Below are 16354 nucleotides of genomic sequence, written 5' to 3' on the forward strand. Positions count from 1 at the left end.
CCAGGAAAGTGTTTCTCGTCTTCCAAACATCATTCAAATAAGGTTGCAAAAGGGTTGAAGTGGCCCTTTAACCGTTGAGCTTTTGGGCCTGTGGCTCCCCGGCTATATAGTCTAAGTTGGCTCCGGGTAGAAAACAGAGGTAAACAATTGAAATTGGGATTGACATTTAAAATAGTAAATGCCGCTTTGCCCTCTATGCCCTCTGTACCCACATACCTGACAAACCACCTAAAAAAAAGTGAGCGACTCCCACAGCCACAATACAAGAGGAAGCGTGAACGACGATCTGGTTCCACCCACTTTCAAAACAAACATGGGCAAATTCTCCTCCTACAGCACTGCCACCCAAGTGTGGACGCCAAATCCCTGGCGTCCTTTAAAACAGGCCTGAAAAATCCACCTTTCAGCATGCCAAAGGGAGAGGAAATGATTACCCCCCCCCCCCCCCCCCCCGCGCCTCACCTTAGTCTATAGTGACTACCCCCACGTCCTTATAACCCCTTCTTTGTTCCCCAACCTGGACATATTTTTAACCTTTTATGATGATTTTATTTTTGTCGTTATTTTTCACGTCATGATTATGAATTGAATACCCAGGATACCTGAATGTAAACAACACCGCAAGGACGTTTTTCAGTGATCCCCATTGGACATGTGTGTTTGACTGTACCCTGTACTGATCACTTTTCTGTTTGACTGTACCCTCTACCGATGACATTTCTGCCAATAAAGTATTCATTCAATCAATCAAGTAGCAGTGGTCTACGAAACCGGTTATACAGGTTCATAGTAGCAGTGGTCGTTTAAAATAACTTTTCTTCTTCCCCTTTCTTCTTTCCTGCTTGCGTCTCAGAGGAGGAAAGCTGCTAAGCTGCTCTAGTAATGCAGTTAAGACAGCACGCGCGCACACACACACACACACACACACACACACACACACACCCCCACCCACCCCGGGGCGAGCAGACCTACGCTTATAGCTTAAATGGGCATGTCAATACTTCTTAGAAAGAAGTATGTTACGTAGAAACAGTCTCTAAAACTCAAAGAGACAGAGTGGATTATGCTAACTGCTCCTGACACACAAGGTCAGCCCAGAGACCACACACACACACACACACACACACCTTACAGTTAAGCTGCGTTCACACGGGCAGATGCAAAGATACAGTCTACCATTCATTGTCAATGGAAGCCAGCGAAATGAAGATACAAAGATGCAGTCTACTATGCATTGCCAATGGAAGCCAGCGACTGCTGCAAAAGCTACAAAGCTACAAATTGAAGCCGAGATGGGTACTGTAGCTGATTATTCCCCCTCTCCGCTTTTTGAGGGGTGCTAGCCCCTCCTATGTCCAGCTTTTGGTGTGTGTCCACAAACTTCGTCCTACACAAACATGGACAATTTTACGTCGTAGTGTAGTGCTGTGATCTTTGCATCTCCCTCGTGTGAACGCACCATTAAGCTGATACAGAACAATGTGATCTTTGCATCTCCCTCGTGTGAACGCACCATTAAGCTGATACAGAACAATGTGATCTTTGCATCTCCCTCGTGTGAACGCACCATTAAGCTGATACAGAACAATGTGATCTTTGCATCTTTGCATCTCCCTCGTGTGGACGCACCATTAGGCCGATACAGAACAATGCGATCTTTGCATCTGCCTTGTGTGAACGCACCATTAGGCTGATACAGAACAATGTGATCTTTGCATCTTTGCATCTCCCTCGTGTTAACCCCCATTAGGCTGATACAGAACAATGTGATCTTTGCATCTTTGCATCTGCCTCGTGTGAATGCACCATTAGGCTGATACAGAAAAATGTGATCTTTGCATCTTTGAATGTCCCTCGTGTGAACCCCCATTAGGCTGATACAGAACAATGCCGCCCTTCCTCACAAGGCGAAAAGTGTTCGCCCACTACTTTTTTCACTGACAACAACTAAATAAAAACCAAGCGACAGTGTGATGACTACAACTGAGCAAAACTGGGTTTCGTCAAAAAAAAAAAAAAAAATATAGAGTAAAATGTTAAAGGGATGGACTGGTGGAGAAGAGACGAGTCATTTTATGTTTGGTTGCGTTACGGTCTGAAAATAGCAGATAATATAATTATTGTGATTCAATGAATGAATTCGTTAGAGGTAGACTTTTTTCTTTATTAATTTAGAAAAGCCAATTATTCTATTTTCTCCTCTCAAGACACTCAAAGAAGGAGCCGTTCCAGTTCAAGTACTTGTCAAATGACCACTCCAGAGTAGGTGACTCCACCACACCAGAGGGAGTTGATCTGACCTTGAGTAACTTAAGCTAAGGGGAAGATGACCACACAGTGGAATGCCCGACCAACAGCTCTGAACCTTTTAGCTTCCCATGGTTTGAGGTCCCCCTGCTATGGTAAATAAACGGTAAATGGTGCATTTATATAGCATTATACATAGATTAGATTGTGCTTTACATTCACCCATTCTCACACACACCTTTACATAGATTGTGTATTACGTGCATTACACGCACGCGCGCACACACACACACACACACACACACACACACACACACACACACACACACACACACACACACACACACACACACACACACACACACACACACACACACACACACACACACACACACACACACACACACACACACACACACACACACACACACACACACACACACAAAATGTAATCGTTAATCGCAAATAGTTGTGTGACAATTACATCGTCAACTTTTATCGCACAATTTTGGCCACAATGCCTAAGAAGCTGTAATCCCGGGGAGAGCCCCGGCCTGACCTCATAATACTCTGTCAAGAGTCTGCAGACCTGGGGAGAGCCCCGAAGATTACTCACCATGTTCATGACGGTCAGCAGGAACCTCTGGGCAGCGTCTGCTCCGTGGTACTGCACCATGTCGGAGTCTGCCACGACCACCGTCTCCACCGTGTAGACCCCGTTGAGGCGGATGGCGTTCCTCTTCCCGCGCCCCTCCTCGTTGGCCCCGCCCCCTCGCCATCTCCTCTCCTTCTTCTTCCCTACCGCAAACAGACAGACGAGAGAGAGACAGACAGACAGACAGACAGGCAGGCAGGCAGGCAGGCAGGCAGGCAGACAGACAGACAGACAGACAGACAGACAGACAGACAGACAGACAGACAGACAGACAGACAGACAGACAGACAGACAGACAGACAGACAGACAGACAGACAGACAGGCCGAGGTTAGATCACATGTGTGGAGTTTGTTTCATGTTCTCCCCGTGTCCCCTAGGGTAGGTACCCTCACATGTTCTCCCCGTGCCCCCTAGGGTAGCTACCCTCACATGTTCTCCTCGTGTCCCCTAGGGTAGGTACCCTCACATGTTCTCCCCGTGCCCCCTAGGGTAGGTACCCTCACATGTTCTCCCCGTGTCCCCTAGGGTAGCTACCCTCACATGTTCTCCTCGTGTCCCCTAGGGTAGGTACCCTCACATGTTCTCCCCGTGCCCCCTAGGGTAGGTACCCTCACATGTTCTCCCCGTGCCCCCTAGGGTAGGTACCCTCACATGTTCTCCCCGTGTCCCCTAGGGTAGGTACCCTCACATGTTCTCCCCGTGTCCCCTAGGGTAGGTACCCTCACATGGTCTCCCCGTGTCCCCTAGGGTAAAGGTACCCTCTCAAAAAAACCTGCAGTAATGCTAGTCTCTATACTGCCTCCCCCTGGCCAGCCGGGGCGCCTCAAGGAGGGGAAAGGAACTGGTTGGAATAACCTATTCCTTCCACGCACTACGTCCAACCGAGGAAACTCCCCCCTGTCAGGTGAAAAGAAGCGGCTTGGACTCCTCATGCATTGAAAAAAGCATGAGGTCAGTCCTTTGCTCTCCCCGGGTTGGCAGAGGGAGAGTAGAGCCCAGGATTACACTAGATAATTGACACTGGGTGAAAAAAATGGGTTATAAAAATCGTGGGATAAAAACAGAAAGGCCCAGCTTAGATCAGACAAGACACTAGTCATTCTCAAACTTTCTCATGATAAGGACTCCCACATTGACATGTTTTAGCCCGCAGACCCCCATTTGAAAAGATATGCCAAAGCCTCCCACACAAGAGAAGATTTTAACGGCTCTAGCAGTTATTTGCAACCAGTTTAATTTCAAGCACCGGTAGTTTGACCTGCATTAGGCTGCAGACCCCCATTTAATGTAATTTCTATCTTTGGGACCCCTATTGATATTGTAAAAATCCCACCCGTGTGAACTGAGTGGTGTAAGGTCCTATATAGCCTGATCAGCTGTGGTCTGACGTAATGTCTGACGTAATGAAATCACACCCGGGTGAACTGGGTGACCGTAGCAACCATGCTCATCTTTTGTCGAACAGACAGACAGACAGACACGTAAACTAACAAAGCCAGTCGTAGGAGTGGTTTACACCACTCAAAAATCTGTGTTAATTTAACTCTGAGAGTGTACAAATGGAACCAAATAGACCCCTTAGGGTCCATGTGTACACTCTCAGGGTTACAGACTGATAAGGGTCCATTTGGTTCCTAACTATGCATTTAGCTGGGGACCCCTTTGAGAATCAATGAGATAAACTAACATCGAGAAGGAACTACCCCCCCCCCCCCCCCCCCCCCCCCCAGTCACAGTTCAACAGTCACTAACAGGCTTAGGAACAGGTTTTTCCCACAGGCTACCAGGCTGTTAAACGAGTTAAATTAATTCAGTTAAATGAAGTTAAGTAAGTTAAGTAAATGTGCAATAAGTCTCAGTGCTCTGCACTATCTATGAACTTTCTTTGATATTCTTGCCCTGTGTTTATTGTTTATGGAGTGTTTTCTTTTTCTTTTTTTTTGCTGTTTTTATCAAGTTTTTATGATCGTGTTTTATAGAGCACCGAAGTCTGGCGTCAATATCGGTAGAGGGCGCTAAGTCCACAGGTTCATGTACTCTTTATTTGAGTTTAGTTCGCCTCATAATAAGAACTGTGTTTTATGTTTATTATAATCCCCATAGGGAGGATCTTAGATCGCCTCCTGAACAACCTCATACTTCTCTAGATGATCTACCAGATGGAAACAGTATGGTGTGCTCAATGTCACTTCGCAGATAAATGTCATTTATAAGTGGTGCAACCACTTCCTTAAGTGACTATGTGTGTGGGTCTCTGGCTGGCTGGGTAGGTAGGTATGAGCACGAAAACAGCATGTTTGTTTTTCACGACCTGTGCGCAACCTAACACACACACAAACACACACGCACATATTAACTGTATATATGGTGATTTCGGGTGTGCCAGTACAGTATAGTACGGTAGAGGGACCCCACACGGTAACTATGTCATTTCTCAACCGTTTCGGACACGGAGTTGCACCACTTACTTATTTTTTCCTATCACCCATCAACGGGAAAACAGATCAAAATAAGAGGAAGTGCATTGAAAACGCGCATTGCAGAACACAGGAGTACCATCAGAAATTACAAAAAAATGCTTTCTAAATTCTGACAGTTTTCTGAAATACCTATGTTTCTGTATCGGTGGTTCTCAATATTTCATGTCAAGGACGCCCAAAAATATATGTAATTGGCCGCCGACCCCTATCTGAAAATTGTTCCAGGGACCTTCCAGAAGCAAAAAAAATGAGTTAAAAACTGTTCGCTCTGAAAGAATATATTCAAACATTTGGGCCACAATTTCACGATTTTTCAAAAATAGCAGATCTACAAGCTCAGTGGCGCGCTATGAGCTTGTAGATCTGCTATTTTTCAATAGCTAAAGTATAACATAACGCTTAAAACACCAAAAGGGGTGAACTTCCCGCCCAAAATGGGTTAAGATACCTAGGCTGGGTATAGAAAAAGTATGCCAAGTTCCAAGACGAGGTGGCAATATGGACAATCTCCTCTTATACAAAGAGAATTATGGTGGATCCACTACCTTAAAACTATGGCACCCATAGGACTCAATGAAGAGTTTGACATTAGGCCATTTCTTTAAATAGAGCCAATAGAGTTATCTCGTCTATACTTGACAAAGACCGCAAGGTCGAAACGTCGTATTTTCTGCCTGCCTGTCGCTAAGTAACGTTTGGAGCATCATGCAGCGAGTTGCGAGCGATTGCTTTCTTTTCATTGTTCACCGTTTCTACAATTTTGGCTCTGCACCAAAGGAGGATGTGCGTTACTTTTCTTACCCTGGATCTTAGATATAGAACTCATATAAGAACTGTGTTTTATTTGTATTATAATCCCCATAGGGGGATCTTAGATCGCCTCCTATAAGAACTGTTTTATTTGTATTTTAATCCCCATAGGGGGATCTTAGATCGCCTCCTATAAGAACTGTTTTATTTGTATTATAATCCCCATAGGGGAATCTTTGATCACCTCGTATAAGAACTGTTTTATTTGTATTATAATCCCCATAGGGGGATCTTAGATCGCCTCATATAAGAACTGTTTTATTTGTATTATAATCCCCATAGGGGGATCTTAGATCACCTCATATAAGAACTGTTTTATTTGTATTATAATCCCCATAGGGGAATCTTAGATCACCTCATATAAGAACTGTTTTATTTGTATTTTAATCCCCATAGGGGGATCTTAGATCGCCTCATATAAGAACTGTTTTATTTGTATTTTAATCCCCATAGGGGGATCTTAGATCGCCTCATATAAGAACTGTTTTATTTGTATTTTAATCCCCATAGGGGGATCTTAGATCGCCTCATATAAGAACTGTTTTATTTGTATTTTAATCCCCATAGGGGAATCTTAGATCACCTCATATAAGAACTGTTTTATTTGTATTATAATCCCCATAGGGGAATCTTTGATCACCTCATATAAGAACTGTTTTATTTGTATTATAATCCCCATAGGGGAATCTTTGATCACCTCGTATAAGAACTGTTTTATTTGTATTATAATCCCCATAGGGGGATCTTAGATCACCTCATATAAGAACTGTTTTATTTGTATTATAATCCCCATAGGGGGATCTTAGATCGCCTCATATAAGAACTGTTTTATTTGTATTATAATCCCCATAGGGGGATCTTAGATCACCTCATATAAGAACTGTTTTATTTGTATTATAATCCCCATAGGGAGGATCTTGCCTCATAAGAACCGTGAATAATCAACTGACTGAGAGAAAACGCTAATGTTACTGCTGCCGAATTAGTTACATTTTCGCTAGAAACAGACTGTATCAAATATGAATGACTGACTGTCGTAAACGATAGAGAGACACCTCCCCGGCAATATCGCCAAAACAGTTTGTTTCTTTTTGGACCACAATTCTAATATGAGACAATTCTAACATGACCCCATGTTGTTCTCCATAGAGGAAAACATGAACGTGAACCAGGGGATGAGCGAGTGACGTCAGGACTGTAGAACCAGGGGATGAGCGAGTGACATCAGGACTTCGGCGCTCTAGCATTGGAGCTTCCGAGCACATGTTTTTACACATGCATGTGCCTGGGCAGTGCATCTAAGTCAGTGGTTCCCAAAAAATGTTCATGTCAAGGACCCCCAAAATGACACTCATTAGTGTCTCATCACTGTCGGGTGGGCAGACTGACGGGCGGGCGGGTAGACTGGTGGGCGGGCAGACTGGCGGGCGGGCGGGTAGACTGGTGGGCGGGCAGACTGGCAGAGCCAGGAGTTTTATTGGCTGTTTCTCCAACCAATAAAACTCCTGTTCTCTCCAGATTGCCAACACTCACTCAGAGTGTGTAAAGATCCTGTTCTCTCCAGAATGCCAACACTCACTAAGGCTTCGTACACATAATATGTGTACATATTACACATAATATGTGTGATATTATCAGACGAACATGCTCTGTGCTGTCCGTGTTTCATGGCCGCCTCAATGCTTTTCCAATGGAAGTCACGTGGTTTGACCAAACAGTTGTGTGTGATGGGGGGAGGGGGGGCAATCAAACACAAGTGTTTGGTCAAACCATGTGACTTCCATTGGAAAAGCATTGGGGCGGCCATGAAACACAGGCAGAGCACAGCACAGTTGTTCTTTATGTGTGTACGAAGCCTTAGAGAGTGTGTAAAGATCGAGTGCAAAAACCAAACAACTAGAAAGAGCCTTCTTAACCCATTAAGCGTTCTTAACGGACTCATTTGACTCGACGCTAGCAGCGCCGTGGGAATATGGCACAGCTGACGTCGTTAGTGGTTTAGCTGTTGCTAAACGCTCGCGCGCGCGCGCACACACGCACACGCACACGCACACACACACACACACACACACACACACACACACACACACACACACACACACACACACACACACACTTGAAATAAGAAACCGCAGATTGCATAAGACTAAACGGGAGGGAAGCAGCAGCGTAACAATGCCAAGGAGCTCGCTGTGACAATAATTAGCCCACCGCAAACGGGAAGTTTGTTGTATATTATTTTATTATATCTGCTGTTGTTGTCATCGTATAGTCACAAAAAAAACGGGTTGGTTAAGCCGAGGTCTGCAGTGCATTTCATAAAAACAAGAAGCGGGTTGGTTCGCTGAGAATTGTTTTTGAAAGGATAGCCCCTTGAGATGCAGCATCTCATTTTAGAGGGGGTCCCATTATCCCATACGCAGGGAAAACATTACATACAGTACAGTGCAGTTACACAAATAGACAGTGCACAATAGACAGTACAGACATGTACAGTCATCCTCTCCCACTCACTCCCCCATCCCCCCAACTCTCTCTGGACAAGCATATTGAGAGTACAGTAGAGTAGAGTGACTTGAAACAGGGGTCAGAACTTAGTAAACAGCAGTATGGGCAGTGTTAGTAGCATGAACAGGTTGTTTTGAGGTGTGAACTGTGAACTGTGTCCTGAAGCAGCCAGGAGAGGTCACAGATCTGAGAGAAAGAGGAAGATTGTTCCAGTCAAATGGAGCTTTGTAATGGAATGACCTGCGTCCTGATTCAGAGAATATTCTTCTGGGAATAGCAAAGTAGGGATGTTGAGTATTTCTAAGTGGGTATGGGGATGTATATAGTACCAGTGACTGTTTCAGGTATGGAGGGCAGTTGATGTGCACACATTTAAAGAGGAATTGGTACCAGTAAAGTTGTCTTCTTGCCTTAGGCTGCAGCCAGTCAAGTGAACTGTATAAGGAACAGTGGTGTGTTCTGTATGGGCACCTCAGTACAAATCTGAATAGTGAGTTATGTAATACATTAAGAGGTTTGAGAATGGTTTCTGTGGTGTTCTGATAGACTATATCGGCGTAATCTTCAAAGGGGAGTTGTACTTGGTTTATTATTCTTAAGCCAAGGTCTGCAGTGCATTTCATAAAAACAAAGTCTTAAGTCTGAACGTCCCATCATTATATCACAACTAGACTGGTTCCCAGCTGTAGAGCATAGAGTCACTAGAGCGGTGCCGTAGAGCACCGAGTCACTAGACCGGTGCTGTAGAGCACCGAGTCACTAGAGCGGTGCTGTAGAGCACCGAGTCACTAGACCGGTGCTGTAGAGCACCGAGTCACTAGACCGGTGCTGTAGAGCACCGAGTCACTAGACCGGTGCTGTAGAGCACCGAGTCACTAGAGCGGTGCCGTAGAGCACCGAGTCACTCGACCGGTGCTGTAGAGCACAGAGTCACTAGAGCGGTGCCGTAGAGCACCGAGTCACTAGACCAGTGCTGTAGAGCACAGAGTCACTAGAGCGGTGCTGTAGAGCACCGAGTCACTAGACCGGTGCTGTAGAGCACCGAGTCACTAGAGTGGTGCTGTAGAGCACAGAGTCACTAGACCGGTGCTGTAGAGCACCGAGTCACTAGAGTGGTGCTGTAGAGCACCGAGTCACTAGAGTGGTGCTGTAGAGCACCGAGTCACTAGACTGGTGCTGTAGAGCACCGAGTCACTAGAGTGGTGCTGTAGAGCACCGAGTCACTAGAGCGGTGCTGTAGAGCACCGAGTCACTAGAGTGGTGCTGTAGAGCACCGAGTCACTAGAGCGGTGCTGTAGAGCACCGAGTCACTAGAGCGGTGCTGTAGAGCACCGAGTCACTAGAGTGGTGCTGTAGAGCACCGAGTCACTAGAGCGGTGCCCGGCTGTAGAGCACCGAGTCACTAGAGTGGTGCCTGGCTGTAGAGCACCGAGTCACTAGAGCGGTGCCTGGCTGTAGAGCACCGAGTCACTAGAGCGGTGCCTGGCTGTAGAGCACCGAGTCACTAGAGTGGTGCCTGGCTGTAGAGCACCGAGTCACTAGAGTGGTGCCTGGCTGTAGAGCACCGAGTCACTAGAGCGGTGCCTGGCTGTAGAGCACCGAGTCACTAGAGCGGTGCCTGGCTGTAGAGCACCGAGTCACTAGAGTGGTGCCTGGCTGTAGAGCACCGAGTCACTAGAGCGGTGCCTGGCTGTAGAGCACCGAGTCACTAGAGTGGTGCCCGGCTGTAGAGCACCGAGTCACTAGAGCGGTGCCTGGCTGTAGAGCACCGAGTCACTAGAGCGGTGCCTGGCTGTAGAGCACCGAGTCACTAGACCGGTGCCCGGCTGTAGAGCACCGAGTCACTAGAGCGGTGCCTGGCTGTAGAGCACCGAGTCACTAGAGCGGTGCCCGGCTGTAGAGCACCGAGTCACTAGAGCGGTGCCTGGCTGTAGAGCACCGAGTCACTAGAGCGGTGCCTGGCTGTAGAGCACCGAGTCACTAGAGCGGTGCCCGGCTGTAGAGCACCGAGTCACTAGAGCGGTGCCCGGCTGTAGAGCACCGAGTCACTAGAGCGGTGCCCGGCTGTAGAGCACCGAGTCACTAGAGCGGTGCCCGGCTGTAGAGCACCGAGTCGGTAACGATGGAAGTTGGAGATCCATGCCCCACCCGGCTATGCAACACCATTGTACCCGTATCAGGGTACCCGTTCCACCCATCTGTCAGGCACTCAGAGGCAGCCTCTGAGTTGAGTCTAACAGAAGCATCTTTGTGACTCTACTGTGTGGACGCACCCTCTGAGTTGACTCTAAAAGCAGAGATCAGGCTGTCGGTCGGCCCGGAGCCAAGGGTCTTTTCCTTTGAAGGGACATGCCAGCTGCTGGTCCATGGCACGTTTTGGGCCATGACCCCTAAGTGAATGCTCCAAAATGGATGGGGGGGGTTGGGGGGGTCATTAGTCTCGCGTTGCCAGACTGTTGCCACTCGCAATTTCCAAATGCTTCCGTCATACAGTCTGGAGCGACGGAGGATCTGATCATGAGTAAAATATAAATGCTTCTGTCATACAGTCTGGAGCGACGGAAGCTCTGATCATGAGTAAAATTTGAGGTCTGGGGCTAGGCTAGGCTAAACTTCCGCTCGCTCGAGCCATTGAGTTATAATTGCACTTCCGGCAGTCTTCCGGGTGCTTCAAAACGCCACTGAGCAACTTCCATCGAAATGAATAGCGGGGGGGGGGGGGGGGGGGGCTAACGCTCCAGTTCGATCTCTATCCTTTTATTACTCTATGGGCAGGACGGACGGACGGACGGATGACGCACAGGCCGCCGGAGAATGAATAAGAATAATAAGAAACAGTTCATTGGTTAGGAGCAGAGCACGTGAAAAGGAGTGACACACTCCATATGTCGGCCATCTATTTTCAAATGATTTTGAACTTGTGAAACATTCTGCATAATGAGTACTTTTACTTTTGGTACTTTAAGTATATTTTGATACCAATACTTGTACTTTTACTCAAGTATATTTTCAATTCTGGACTTTTACCTTTTTATTTCTACAGTATTGATACTTTTACTTAAGAGAAACAATTGAGTACTTTTCCCACCCACTGTGCATTCCACAAAAACGAAAAAGAAGTCTAAAGGCCTATTCATAGTCTGGTTTTTCGGTGGTGAGGTGACCACCGCTCCGATGGTGAGCTGACCACCGGAGCTGAAATAACGTTGAGCGGTGGTGAGTAAAAACAGAGAGAAGGGCTGGAGCGGTGGCGGTGGTTTGCTCTTCACCGCGGCTCGTGACGTCATGTTGTAGTTCGGTGGTCACCCCACCACCGAAAATCCAGACTATGTATGATCCTTAACTCATGTTGATATGGTGATGTAATGGTGATGTAAAACAAACGGTGCCAACGCAAACATTAAACGCCATTAACAATAAAGAGGCACATTATGACGTAAATGTTCCCTTCATTGTCAATGGCGTTTGCAAAACAAACTAACTAACTAAAGACAAACATTAAACCTGTGTATATAGGAGGGGCTGGCGCCCCTCAAAAATGCTAGAATGCCTAGCAGCGTCTGTATGAAGGGATTGAAGTATTGAGTGGATTTCTTTGGAGGGAGTTCCAGCATTTTTCAGATTCTCTCCCAGTGTGGAGTGGAGAACCACAGACCCGCTGGGTCGGCCCATCTGCAGTGTTGGTTTCGTCAACGAAAACTATGGCGAAAAATGTTGATTGGGGCTGAGGAGAACCACTGATGAAAACTAAGCTGTGATGACTAAAACTAAGACTAAATGTATTGACAATTCCATCAACAAACACAAACTAGACTGCAATGTTAGGAAGGGACTAGTGGACAAGAGATCCAGTATAAGTCATTTTACACTTGGTTGCATGCTGGAAATAGCAGATCTACAAGATTGCGTCGCCAAAATCAGCCATTACAACGGCATTACATTTCAGTCGACTATATCAACTGTAGATTTAGTCGACTAAAACAATCCAGGTGACTAAAATATGACTAAAAACAAATGAAGTTTCATTCCAAAGACTATGACTGAAACTAAATTAGAGAAGTGCTGCAAAAAACCACACTGCCGCTCCGTCTCACACAGGCCAGCGTCGCTTCCATTGACTAAAACCATGACCAACATTTTCACTGGTGAAAACTAAATAAAGTCAAAGCTATGATGACTAAAACTAAATAAAGTCAAAGCTATGATGACTATGTATACATACAGGTTGCAGAAGAGCGTCCTCTCGGTTAACACGACAGTGAACGTCGGTTCAAACCGTCACGCCTGAGCTCGTCAACGGGCGACCTACATCTGACCTCTGCCCTGTGAAATGTAATCACGACGCAGACCACAGCTCCGCTCCCTGTGCTAACGTTTACACGTTCCTTACAAACTGAAAACAATTACATTTGGAGTGAAAATGTGTTGCGTCAGCGACTTAAAGCAAACAAACGGTGCTCAGTCACTTCTGAGTCAGGCTTCTCCCTCTCTCTCTCTCTCTCTCTCTCTCTCCCTCTCTGACACACTTTTACCCAGCCAGTCAGTCAGTCAGTCAGTCAGTCAGTCAGTCAGTCAGCCAGCCAGCCAGCCAGCCAGTCAGCCAGCCAGCCAGCCAGCCAGCCAGTCAGTCAGTCAAACAGCCAGCCAGCCAGCCAGCCAGTCAGCCAGCCAGCCAGCCAGCCAGCCAGCCAGCCAGCCAGTCAGCCAGCCAGCCAGTCAGTCAGCCAGCCAGTCAGCCAGTCAGCCAGCCAGCCAGGCCGAGGCTGTTATACAAAGAATGCTGGAGAGTCAGTGTATGTCTGTCTGTGTGTGTGTGTCTGTGTGCTGCTTGCAGCTTCGCGCACGCGTGCGTGCGTGCACGCGGACGCCAGGTTTTAATGGATATAAAGTCTGCCGCAGTTTGTATCTATCTCCTGAGACCATGTGGTTTTGGGGGGTGGGGGGTGGGGCGGGGGGCGCTCCCCTCTCACTAAAGCTTTGGAGTTGGGCTGCCTAGAGGAGAGGAGAGGAGAGGACCCAGGCTGCATGCAGGCAGACATTGAGTGCAGAGGAAAGAATTTCCAAATCTGGCATCTCTCTCTCTCTCTCTCTCTCCCTCTCTCTCTAACTCTCTCCCTGCTCACCACGCACACACACACGGGTACACACACACACACACACACACACACACACACACACACACACACACACACACACACACACACACACACACACACACACACACACACACACACACACACACACACACACACACACACACACACACACACACACACACACACACACACACACACACACACACACACAGCTCTGTACAGATGTGCTTCCATCCCTCTTTCACTCTTACACTGTAGTCTCAAGTAGCCAGACAACCATTACACAATCTCCCAACGTGACGGGATTGGCCGGAATGAACCAAAAGTGAGTGTCAAGCGCCCCTCACTCACAGAAAAGATTTATTTTACTCATGATCAGAGCTTCCGTTGCTCCAGACTGTATGACGGAAGCATTTATATTTTACTCATGATCAGAGCTTCCGTTGCTCCAGACTGTATGGCGGTAGCATTTATATTTTACTCATAGAGGTTTCGTTGCTCCAGACTGTATGACGGAAGCATTTATATTTTACTCATAGAGCTTCCGTTGCTCCAGACTGTATGACGGAAGCATTTATATTTTACTCGTGATAGAACTTCCGTTGCTCCAGACTGTATGACGGAAGCATTTATATTTTACTCATGATCAGAGCATCCGTTGCTCCAGACTGTATGACGGAAGCATTTATATTTTACTCGTGATAGAACTTCCGTTGCTCCAGACTGTATGACGGAAGCATTTATATTTTACTCATGATCAGAGCATCCGTTGCTCCAGACTGTATCATGATCAGAGCATCCGTTGCTCCAGACTGTATGACGGAAGTATTTGAAAAATGCGAGAGGCAACAGTCTGGCAACACTACCACACTACTCTTACACACACATTTTTCACAATGGGTCTGTAATTGCGCCACCAGGATTTTGGCTAAACACATTTTTGACAGTACACCTACAGATTCTGTCCAAACATCTCTCTAGCCATTAAAACGAACAAAATGCCGCAAATCATGAACGCAGCGTCCACGATTGCGGTGAAACTGACCATGCGCATTCCCACTAGCCTGAGGAAGAAATGCCACTTTCTTCTTCAAATATGCCTCATGGTGGCGCCATAACAGGCCGCGTTGTGTCTTTACCTACAACTGCACCGATCTGTGTATCTGTGTGTGCCTCCACACTCCCCTGAGGCAGAGGAAAAAAACGTCTGGCCTGCATTTTTCAAATCTGCCTTTTAGAGCGCCACATGTGCTCCGGGGATATCCTACCTGACCTGGCGGAGACCTGTGCTCCTATAAGGATATCCTACCTGACCTGGTGGAGACCTGTGCTCCTATAAGGATATCCTACCTGACCTGGCGGAGACCTGTGCTTTTTTTCTTCTAACAAAACTCACGAGGTTTCTTCATTTTTCTGTATTCATAAGAGAGGAGAGGTTTCAGTTACGGTATGGTGTGTCCCAGATATGAACATATGGAAGGAATGTATTTATACAGGTTGTCAAAAGTGCCGGTGGTCTTTTCCTCGGGGCGGCGTTATGTAACTTTGGGGTGCAGAGCAGCAGAGCAGCAGAGCAGCAGAGCAGAGCAGAGCAGAACAGCAGAGCAGCAGAACAGAGCATCTCAAGGTCAGGCCGTTCTGGTTAATGCATGGACTAAAGCTACAGTAAATGGAACCTCAAAACTGAAAATTAATGTAATGATGATGTTTTAGGGCCGACCGGCGGAGGAAATCAGGAGACCATTCGTGTTTCTGGAAGATGCTTCTAAACTTGTATTCTATTGCTAGTTTTGATCACTTCAAATACTCTTTCATCTTAAAACAAGAACTGATCAATTATCAGTTAATTACCAGCGGCTGCCTTATCTCCAGAATTGTGCTATGAAATGTAAATCAACACATCCATTTAACTTTCAAATATCTGTATCTGGGCCTACAGTTAGGCTAATGACAAGTTCAGCTGCAAAGTGAAAATAATACAATTATAATAAAATATATGGTAGGCTATGTCCTCTGATAATATCAATTCAGCTTATATGAACAGTGCAACAGTGATCAATTTAACTCAAGCCAATTATAATCTCAAAAGGGGTACATTCACAATGAGAGACAGACAGACTGACACAGTCCGTCTACTCTGTACAGATACTTTACTCACTGTCCTCTCAACAAGTCAGAAGAACTTGAGTGAAGCTCTTTTGATTGCTCAAAGCTCTATCTGGGTTGTCCTCTGTGTCTTCAGGTTGAAAACGGCAGACTGTCGCTTTAGACTAACGTCTAAACGTGCAGCTAACGTGCAGCTAACGTGCAGTCACGTCCGTTGCAAAAAAGGCTGATCTACAAGCTCACAACTCAAACAACTTGCCTGAGCCTCCATTACTCACTGTCTAAGTGTAGATGTCATTTCAACCTGTAGTTTGTTCACTCTGTTGTTGTGTTCAATGTGTTGTGCGCGAGCCGCGGAATCTGCACGCTGATGTGACAGCTGACAGGCAGACAGGAGCGAAGGTACCGTAACGCTCACTTTAAAAAAACAAAAAGAAAAGAAAATAACCG

General features: G+C 46.5%; 1 protein-coding gene across 3 annotated transcripts in view; it reads right to left on the reverse strand.

The window, feature by feature from the left end:
- adamts17 (ADAM metallopeptidase with thrombospondin type 1 motif, 17) overlaps nucleotides 1-16354 on the reverse strand; it is a 127745-nt gene that overhangs the window by 97490 nt on the left and 13901 nt on the right. For all 3 annotated transcript variants that reach the window (XR_013789587.1, XM_079496476.1, XM_079496475.1), the window contains exon 4: nucleotides 2864-3045. Coding sequence is in view for 2 of the 3 variants with exons in the window: in XM_079496476.1 (XP_079352602.1) it covers nucleotides 2864-3045 (182 nt within the window). In the remaining variant the exon portion in view is untranslated. The remainder of the gene's footprint in view (nucleotides 1-2863; nucleotides 3046-16354) is intronic.

Source organism: Electrona antarctica (assembly GCF_951216825.1).
Source record: "Electrona antarctica genome assembly, chromosome: 3".
NCBI lineage: Eukaryota > Metazoa > Chordata > Actinopteri > Myctophiformes > Myctophidae > Electrona > Electrona antarctica.